The 9772-nt window shown below is 40.7% G+C and overlaps 1 protein-coding gene across 3 annotated transcripts; it reads left to right on the top strand.

Annotated features, from left to right (window-relative positions):
- Positions 1–158: 158 nt before the first annotated feature.
- On the top strand, positions 159–9415 carry LOC120044401 (PLAC8-like protein 1). 3 transcript variants are annotated; one of them, XM_038989034.1, is made up of 5 exons: positions 159–298; positions 612–664; positions 863–1104; positions 1470–1606; positions 8027–9415. In XM_038989034.1, the coding sequence occupies exons 1-5, from the start codon at positions 290–292 to the stop codon at positions 8156–8158; spliced, it is 573 nt and encodes a 190-aa protein (XP_038844962.1). In that variant the 5' UTR covers positions 159–289; the 3' UTR covers positions 8159–9415. The 3 variants fall into 3 exon arrangements, with proteins under 3 accessions (XP_038844962.1, XP_038844964.1, XP_038844963.1); XM_038989036.1 differs by having other exon boundaries at positions 160–298; positions 529–664; XM_038989035.1 differs by having other exon boundaries at positions 160–298; positions 524–664.
- The last annotated feature ends 357 nt before the right edge of the window (positions 9416–9772 follow it).

Genomic DNA, 9772 nt, shown 5'->3' with positions numbered 1-9772 from the left:
GAACACACACACTACAATGCATTTTGCTTTCAATAGGAAATGTTCTCAGCTGTTCAGAGAATCATGGTGAGACATTTCGTATTTGATCACGAGCCTCCCCAGCCCATTACTGTCATAAAGACCGCACCAAAAAAAGCAGATCTGATCAGGTCGATGTGCGTTCATTGAGAGGAAATGTTTAAGACGGCAACCACAAGAGTACGTGCATACGCTCGCTTATTTGTGTCTTTGGTTGTGAGCGACTCATTTGCCGTTACTACAGATCTCTGGAAGCACGTTGCTGGTGTCTATGATTAAGGTAAGTGTCGTGTTTTCTTATACAAATATTTTCTTTTTGGCACTGCTGTCAATGCCTGGGTGAGTATTCTTTGTCCTAGGGAGAGCTCTGTTGGGGGTATGAACCTTTCATCCGCAGGCTCTAGTTGGCTGGCTAGCTCTGGCCACACTGGTGGTGTGCCATTTGCACTGTAGAGGGTGTTACGAGCCCCTAGAAAAGGAGGACCATAATGTGTTATCTTCCCAGAGCAGCTGCTGCGCTCTAGCCCTATCTGGAGGAGCACACCCCATCTTAGTGGGAAGCTCACGCAGTCTCCCCCCTCCTTCCCTGGCAGGGAGCAGTCAGCATGGAGGATACCACAGCCATAGTCACAGCCACCACAGACCAGTAAGTTTTTGGCCCTTATCAGTAGAGATTACCGTTGGTGGGTGTAATACATCATTCCAACATGTTCTTAAGCCCTTTTGGAGGTGTTATGTTTATTTATTTAACCCCTATTCGAGCCACATTGCAGTACTGTTAATCCTACATTAATTTCTATACTTTAAATGCCACTGCCGTTTCTGTTTGTCTTGTTTATCTCAGTTGTGCACCAGTCACCAAAGCAGCATTGCAGCAGGCCCCAGGTTATGAGGAGGAAGCCGGGGGCTGGGACATAGGAACAGGAAGTGCAGGTTGGAACCCACAGAGTGCTGCTGCTGCGATGGAACTTCCCGTTCTCACGCAGCCTGGCTTGGGGGTAACCAAGACGACAGTGACCACGATCACTCAGACTGGAGGGGACTGGAACAGCAGCCTGTTCAACGTGTGTGGAGACGGGACAACATGTGAGGCAGACATAGCCCTGGGCTTATCTCACTGCATTGCACACACACTCAGGCTAAGTGTTAAAGTCAAAGTTACTGGTTTGGGTAACTGAACTGGTCAAATGGTGGATGGCTATACTGCTATCTTACATGGGCCTACTGCCTGTTATGCTCTACCTTTGTTAATTAAGGAAATTCAGTGTTTTCATAGAGGATTTATCATGGAGAGGACGATTCTCTTGCATGATACCACATCAAATCTATCAACACTCTGTAGGGTTGCTAAACATGTATTTAAATTAAAGTTGTCTAAACGACTACTACTATCTTGTTGAGAGTTGCAGAGAACTAAACTTAGCCCTATATTTCTCTTTCCGCCCATGCAGGTCTCTTAGGGGCCTTTGTGCCCTGCTGCCTAGACCTGAGTCTGGCCCACCACTATGGGGAGTGTCTGTGTTTGCCCCTGCTCCCTGGCTCCACGTTTGCCATGCGGGTGGGCATCAGGGAGAGATACAAGATACGGGTGAGGATTGTTACGCAATAGTGAAGAGGAGGTTTATTGGGTGTTATTGAGGTCGATGTCCGTGAGGAAATTGGTGACGTCATCACGTTTTATTAAATATAACACTGTGGGTCCATACTTGCAAGCGTTTCGAAAAAGTTTAAGTTTAAAATGTTTCTCCATATGCATACCAGCCAATTAAAATCATAGACGTAGTTGCACTTGATAAAACGCTACATGTTAGCTGTTCCCAAAAGATTAACTGACACATTTAGCTCGATACTATCTTCACCAGCCGGCAGTCATTATTTCCTGTTAAAAAAATGATGTATCAGCCAGTTACAAATGTTGACGTCGTTGGACGTGATCGAACACTTCCATGAGAGCGTCCTTGACAGATATCAAACGACACCATATGCTAATCGAAGGTACTAAAACACGTACTAAATTTCAACTGGAGGAATGACTCGGTGTAGTGAGCCTGGCTTTTTGCGGTTTGCGGTTTGCGGCTTTTTTGCGGTTTTTGCGGTTTGCTGCAAGTTTGAATCCCAGGTGAGGTATTGTTTTTTTCCTTTGAAATGTAGAATTACATTTAGTGTGTAGTGAAGGGAGGTGCAGCCAACACATTGAAGATTAAGAATACATTTAATGAGGAACTGCATCTTTCTATAGCCTTGTAGACAAGCACTGCTGATAATCAAGTTTATTAGGCCTACAAACACTGAGTGTACAAAACATTAGGAACACCTTCCTAATATTGAGTTGCACACCCTTTTGCCCTCAGAACAGCCTCAATTCGTCGTGGCATGGACTCTACAATGTGTCGAAAGCGTTCCACAGGGATGCTGGCCCATGTTGACTCCAATGCTTCCCACAGTTGTGTCAAGTTGGCTGGATGTCCTTTGGGTGGTGGATCATTCTTGATGCACACATGGGAAACTGTTGAGTGTGAAAAACCCAGCAGCCTTGCAGTTCTTGACACACTCAAACCGGTGAGCCTGGCACCTACTGTACTGCCATACCCCGTTCAAAGGCACTTAAGTCTTTTGTCTTGCCTATTCACCCTCTGAATGGCACACGCACACAATCCATGTCTCAAGGTTTAAAATCATTCTTAAACATGTCTCCACCCCTTCATCTACATTGATTGATTGAAGTGGATTTAGCAAGTGATTTCAATAAGGGTTCAGCTGGCCAGCCTGTCATGGAAAGAGCAGGTGTACCTAATATTTTGTACACTGTGTATATTACATAGATGTGTAAGCTACACTTACATGTACAATGTTTTATATACATGATTAGAATCATCCACTTCGTCACATATGCGTAATTTGAATCGAGCGTTGAGGACCTCAAACCCACAGTTACTGTATCCAATTGATTAACAGTTTACCTGTTTAGTGGTGTACTGTATGCCACCTGGCAGTGATTGTAATGGAGCTACATGACTGCTATTTGCCAAGACCATAAGGCTCTTCCACTTTTTTTACAATGTAGTATACACTTAAATGTTGTATAGATCTCCTTTATCTTTTTCCCAAAAAAGCACATGGATGTGTTTGAAACAGATAAGTAAAAACATGGGATTTTGTCATATGTGCAAAAACCTGCCTCTTGAACATTAGTAGCTCGTAGCCTAGTCAAGGATGCACCATGAGATATTGTCACACTACAATTGTGATGGGCCAAGTGGAACAAAAGAATACCTTAAAATATCCCTCATGGCCAAGTTGACCTATTTTCAGAAATGGATCGCTTGGGGCTATAAGGTTGTATCTGCATCTTTGTCAAAGGGTTTGACAGCCTTGTTCTGTCCAATGTTCTCTACCTATATAGTACTCTAAATACCTAAATTCATGTTAAGTTCAAAATAATACAAGATAAAAATTGCAGCATTTAAACCAGTAAGGGTTCGGAACTTTAAAGCCAATTATCTCAGAATCATCTTTTTGCAGATAGAACCTTATTGTTCCAAACTCTCAAAATACCATTGGTGGGTGGATTTAAAGTCTGTCTTTGATATGCTGATGCAGAATTTGACATAATCACTGCCAGGAGGTCAGGTTAGCATAGGGCTAAATGTGCCAGGTTATCTAATGGGAACAGATAACATGCAGCGTTTTATCACGTTCTATTTTAATTGGCAGAGTTTTTATTTAAACGTATACTTTTTGTAATGTTCCTAAATATGGACCCCGGGTGTAAGCAAAAGTTTGAGTTTGACCTTGAGTGTGTTGACGCTAGAGACTTCCTGTTTTTTTGCATGGGCTCCGTCTCAATCCACTGAATCGGCCGGTGTTGGCCATTCACCTATGCGGTAGACAGGCGTTTCCCAAAATCAGTGTTTGTCAGACATGAGAGGATGCAGAAAGGTTACTTTTCACAAAAACATCTGAAGTCCGAACAGTTTGAGCCAGAAACGATTTGGACCCCACCATCAAAATAAGACTCTCACGAACACAGATATGGCGGCTGTTTCGCAAGACTCGTCTGACCGTAAACCAGTACCGGACAGTAAAAATTAATAGGAGATACTGCCAAAACTTAAGGGGTCAAATTTGAGAAATAAATATACAGTGGCAAGAAAAAGTATGTGAACCTTTTGGAATTATCTGGATTTCTGCATAAATTGGTCATAAAATTAGATCTGATCATCTAAGTCACAACAACAGACAACACAGTCTGCGTAAACTAATAACACACATTGTTGTATTTTTCTTGTCTATGTTGAATACATAATTTAAACATTCACAGTGTAGGTTTGAAAAAGTATGTGACCCCCTACACTAATGACTTCTCGAAAAGCTAATTGGAGTCAGGAGTCGGCTAACCTGGAGTACAATCATTGAGACGAGATTGGAGATGTTTTTTTTAGAGGTGCCCTGCCCCATTAAAAAAAACATTCACAAAATTTGAGTTTGCTATTCAAGAGAAGCATTGCCTGATGTGAACCATGCCTCGAACAAAAGAGATCTCAGAAGACCCCAAGATTAAGAATTGTTGACTTGCATAAAGCTGGAAAGGGTTACAAAAGTATCACTAAAAGCCTTGATGTTCATCAATCAGTCCATGGTAAGACAAATTGTCTATAAATTGAGGAAAGTTCAGCACTGTTGCTAATCTCCCTAGGAGTGGCCATCCTGCAAAGATGACTGCAAGAGCACAGCGCAGAATGCTTAATGAGGTTAAGAAGAATCCTAGTGTCAGCTAAAGACTTAAAGAAATCTCTAGAACATGCTAACATCTCTGTTGATGAGTCTACGATACGTAAAACACTAAACAAGCATGGTGTTCATGGGAGGACACCACGGAAGAAGCCACTGCTGTCCCAAAAAGACATTGCTGCACGTCTGAAGTTCGCAAAAGAGCATCTGGATGTTCCAAAATAGCAAAATATTCTATGGACAGATGGAAATACAGTTGAGTTGTTTGGAAGGAACACACAACTGTGTGGAGAAAAAATGGCACTACACACCAACATCAAAACCTTATCCCAGCTGTAAAGTATGGTGAAGGGAGCATCATGGTTTGGGGCTGCTTTGTTGCCGAAGGGCCTGGACAGCTTGCTATAACTGCCGGAAAAATGAGTTCTCAAGTTCATGAAGACATTTTGCAGGAGAATGTTAGGCTATCTGTCCGCCAATTGAAGCTCAACAGAAGTTGGGTGATGCAACAGAACGACGACCCATAACACAGAAGTAAATCAACAACAGAATGGCTTCAATTGAAGAAAATACGCCTTCTGGAGTGGCCCAATGACCTCAACCCGATTTGAGATGCTGTGGCATGACCTCGAGAGCTGTTCACACCAGACATCCCAAGAATATTGTTGAACTGAAACAGTTTTGTAAAGAGGAATGGTCCAAAATTCCTCTTGACCATTGTGCAGGTCTGATCCACGACTACAGAAAACGCTTGGTTGAGGTTATTGCTGCCAAAGGAGGGTCAACCAGTTATTAAAACCAAGGGTTCACTTACTTTTTCCACCCTGCACTGTGAATGTTTACGCGGTGTGTTTAATAAAGACATGAAAATGTATAATTGTTTGTGTGTTATCCGTTTAAGCAGACTGTGTTTGTCTATTGTTGTGACTTAGATGATCAGATCAAATTGTATTACCAATTTATGCATAAGTCCAGATAATTCCAAAGGGTTAAAATACTTTTTCTTGCCACTGTAGATAAGAAAGCTCAGGAACATCTATATCTCAGATATAGGACAGACACTTGAAAAAACAGTAAAAAAACACATCAGAAGGAACTATCAGTTTTGCCATGTATGAATGTGTTATTCAATGCGTTTCTATGGCTATAACAGTAAGGCCAAATTCAATGTTTCATCAAATAATTTCGTAATATTTGTTTTCATACCTACAGGGGTCCTAAAATGTAAGATCAAATAGCTAAATGATCCACGGTATGACAGTCTTAAAACAATTGCAAATGTTAGCTTAGTAGATATTGCCCCTAAAGGCTTAGAGACCCAAGAGATGACCTGCTACTTACTATTCCACATTATTTCAACGCACAGTACGAGTCAAAAGTTTGGACACGGCTACTCATTCAAGGGTTTTTCTGTATTTTTACTATTTTCTACATTTCTACAAAAGTGTTAAACAAATCAATGTATTTTATATTTGAGATTCTTATAAGTAGCCACCCTTTGCCTTGATGACAGCTTTGCATACTCTTTCTCTCAACCAGCTTCACCTGGTATGCTTATCCAACAGTATTGAAGGAGTTCCCACATATGCTGAGCACTTGTTGGCTGCTTTTCCTTCACTCTGTGGTCCAACTCATTCCATAACATCTCACTTGGCCTGTTGGGTGATTGTGGAGGCCAGGTCATCTGATGCAGCACTCTCCTTCTTTGTCAAATAGCACTTACACAGCCTGGAGGTGTGTTGGGTCATTGATCTGTTGAAAAACAAATGATAGTCCCACTAAGCGCAAACCAGATGTGATGACGTATTGTTGCAGAATGCTGTGGTAGCCATGCTGGTTAAGTGTGCCTTGAAATCTAAATAAATCACAGAAAGTGTCACCAGCAAAGCACACCCACGCCATCACACCTCCATGCTTCACGGTGGGAATCACACATGGGGAGATCATCCGTTCACCTACTCTGCGTCTCACAAAGACACAGCGGTTGGAACCAAAAATCTCAAATTTGGACTCATCAGACCAAAGGACAGATTTCCACCGGTGTAATGTCCATTGCTCATTTTTCTTGGCCCAAGCAAGTCTCTTCTTCTTATTGGTGTCCTTTAGTAGTGGTTTCTTTGCAGTAATTCGACCATGACGGCCTGATTTACAGTCTCCTCTGATCAGTTGATGTTGAGATGTGTCTGTTACTCAAACTCTGAAGCATTTATTTGGGCTGCAATCTGATGTGCAGTTAACTCTAATGAACGTATCTTCTGCAGCAGAGGTAACTCTAGGTCGTCCTTTCCTGTGGCGGTCCTCATGAGTGCCAGTCATCATAACGCTGGATGGTTTTTGCAACTGCATTTGAAGAAACTTTCAAAGCTCTTGAAATGTTTCGGATTGCCTGACCTTCATGTTTTAAGTAATAATGGACTATCGTTTCTCTTTGCTTATTTGAGCTGTTCTTGCCATAATATGGACTTGGTCTTTCACCAAATAGGGCTATCTTCTCTATACCACCCCTATCTTGTCGCAACACAACTGATTGGCTCAAACGCATTAAGAAGGAAATTAATTCCACAAATTTACTTTTGACACACCTGTTAATTGAAATGCATTCCAGGGGACTACCTCATGAAGATGGTTGAAAGAATGCCAAGAGTGTGCAAAGTTGTCAACAAGGCAAAGGGTGGCTACTTTGAAGAATCTCAAATATATAAAATATTTTTTGATATGTTTAACACTTTTTTGGTTACTACATGATTCCATAGTTTTGATGTCTTGCTATTATTCTACAATGTTGAAAATAATAAAAAATAAAGAAAAACCCTTGAATGAGTAGGTGTGTCCAAACATTTGACTGGTACATCATTGAAATTATGTGGAAACGACATTGATTCAATCAGTGTGTGCCCAGTGAGTGGGCACAAAAGCAGTGTTCACTCACAAAGAACAATTCAGTATCACTGTCTTTATTTCAAGATATTTAGGTTGGACTTTGTGCTAGTGTTAGAACAGCAGTCTTTATGACAGCCTGTGAAGAGGATGGCTAGCTGGGAACATGGTGATAGTACAATGAAATGTTTCACTCACATTTACTTTCGCTCTCTCTACTAACAGTGGATCACTTCATTTATTTTGTATGGCATGCGGTTGGCAATTTGTTTGATTTGTTTAGAAGGGACTCAGTAAAAGACCATGGCACCATATTTGTTCTGCAGCCAGGCTTAAGATAGCTAAGCACCCTTTCACCTGAGACCAAATGTGACCCGGCCCTTTGTGTGTGTGTGTGTAGGGCAGTGTCTGTGAGGACTGGACCACGGTGTACTGCTGCTACCCCCTGGCTGTCTGTCAGATGATCCGAGAGATGAAGAGGAGGATGAAGAGCCAGACCTACCAGGTGTCCACTGCACTGGAGTGCTCCTGACAACATGGCTGTGCACTAGGTTCATTAATCCAGGTTAGGACAACATCGCATTCATGTATGTTATGGGATATTAGAATATTCATGACCTAACCTTGGTATCTATAACAACCTTGGCTGTGTATAGAACCTTCAGAGGCTCATGTCATTTAATTTGTACATCACAGGTGTCTGCATATTACTATGTCACAGATGTTTATGTTGATTATTGTAGGTGTCATCATACTACAGGTGCCCATTTGGTTTCTTATGAGCTCTCATTATCATCCAAGGTTTCTGAGGACTTTCCTGTTAAAGATGAGTCTGTATATGTTAAATGAATGATGAGTTGGTTGAGTTAAGATCCATTTGGTTAGGGATAATTTTCTTTATTTGGGAGTGGGGACTTGCAGGAGGTTTAGTGTTTTATCCCATTTACTATCTGTAACATCAGAGCTACTTTACCAGACAAGGGTTATAAATGTTTGTAAATTAAGTTCATAGCCAAGTTTATGAAAAAATCCATGTACGCCATGAAATAAAAACCTATTTGCATATTTGTTTTATTTTCAAATTTTATCTATGACAATACCCTGCGGCTGACAATCACGTTAATCTAATTTTGTACGTCCCTCTCTAAACCTCTTGCTAGTCAGCACCAGGATATGAAAATGTTATTAATTTACAACGCTGGGATGTAGCTAAAGGCTGAGTATGCAATTTGTCAAATGTTATTTATGTATTTTTTGATATTTAACTAGGTAAATCAGTTAAGAACAAATTCTTATTTACAATGATGGCCTACCCCGGCCAAACCAAGTTCCTTTGGTCTCTGATGTACATCAACTGTTTATTGCTTCATACAGCGTTATATGTCGAATACAGAACTCGTTTTAAAAGTCTACTACAATGATTTCATAAAAGGAAGTGTAAGTATCCAAATAATCCTTGCCATTTAATCTCCCTGGATTAGAACAGCAGTCTTTATGACAGCCTGTGAAGAGGATGGCTAGCTGGGAACATGGTGATAGTAGCATGGGAATGCTGGGGTTGCATAGCTACTGGTAATTTACCAAAGTTACCATCATCTTTGTTAATCTATGGTAATTTTGGTAATCTACAATACCAGTCAAAAGTTTGGACTCACCTACTATGTGCTCATATATAGTATTACTTTTTATGTGTCCATGTTGTCCATGAGTTTCTTGTGGAGAGATCATATGCTTCAATAGAAAATAGCCTAATTAATGAAAAAAGCATCTCATCAAAAATGGTATTGCCAATTAACTCCAACTCTTCCAACTATTGCATTTTTTTCACAACTGCCACCAGTTTGGTGTCAAAATATTTAAAGACATATTGATGTGATAAAATAAACAATTATAAAAAGGAAAAATACAATCTATAAATACACCAATGGTATTCACTAAGTTAATGGTTTATATTTAGGATAATGTGTTACAGATTTCTCAATCAATTTTTTTCTTTATTATTTTATATATTTGACACAGAGGGCCAGAGATAATTAGACACATGGGTAAATCTGATGTATTCAAAAGCGTTGGGGCAGTAACCGAAAGGTCGCTGGTTCGAATACCCCCAGCTGACAAGGTGAAAAATCTGTCTGTGCCCTTGAAC

This window comes from Salvelinus namaycush, chromosome 3, assembly GCF_016432855.1.
Source record: "Salvelinus namaycush isolate Seneca chromosome 3, SaNama_1.0, whole genome shotgun sequence".
NCBI lineage: Eukaryota > Metazoa > Chordata > Actinopteri > Salmoniformes > Salmonidae > Salvelinus > Salvelinus namaycush.
Note: the sequence above shows the minus strand (reverse complement) of the source record. Positions and strands in the feature narration are given on the sequence as shown.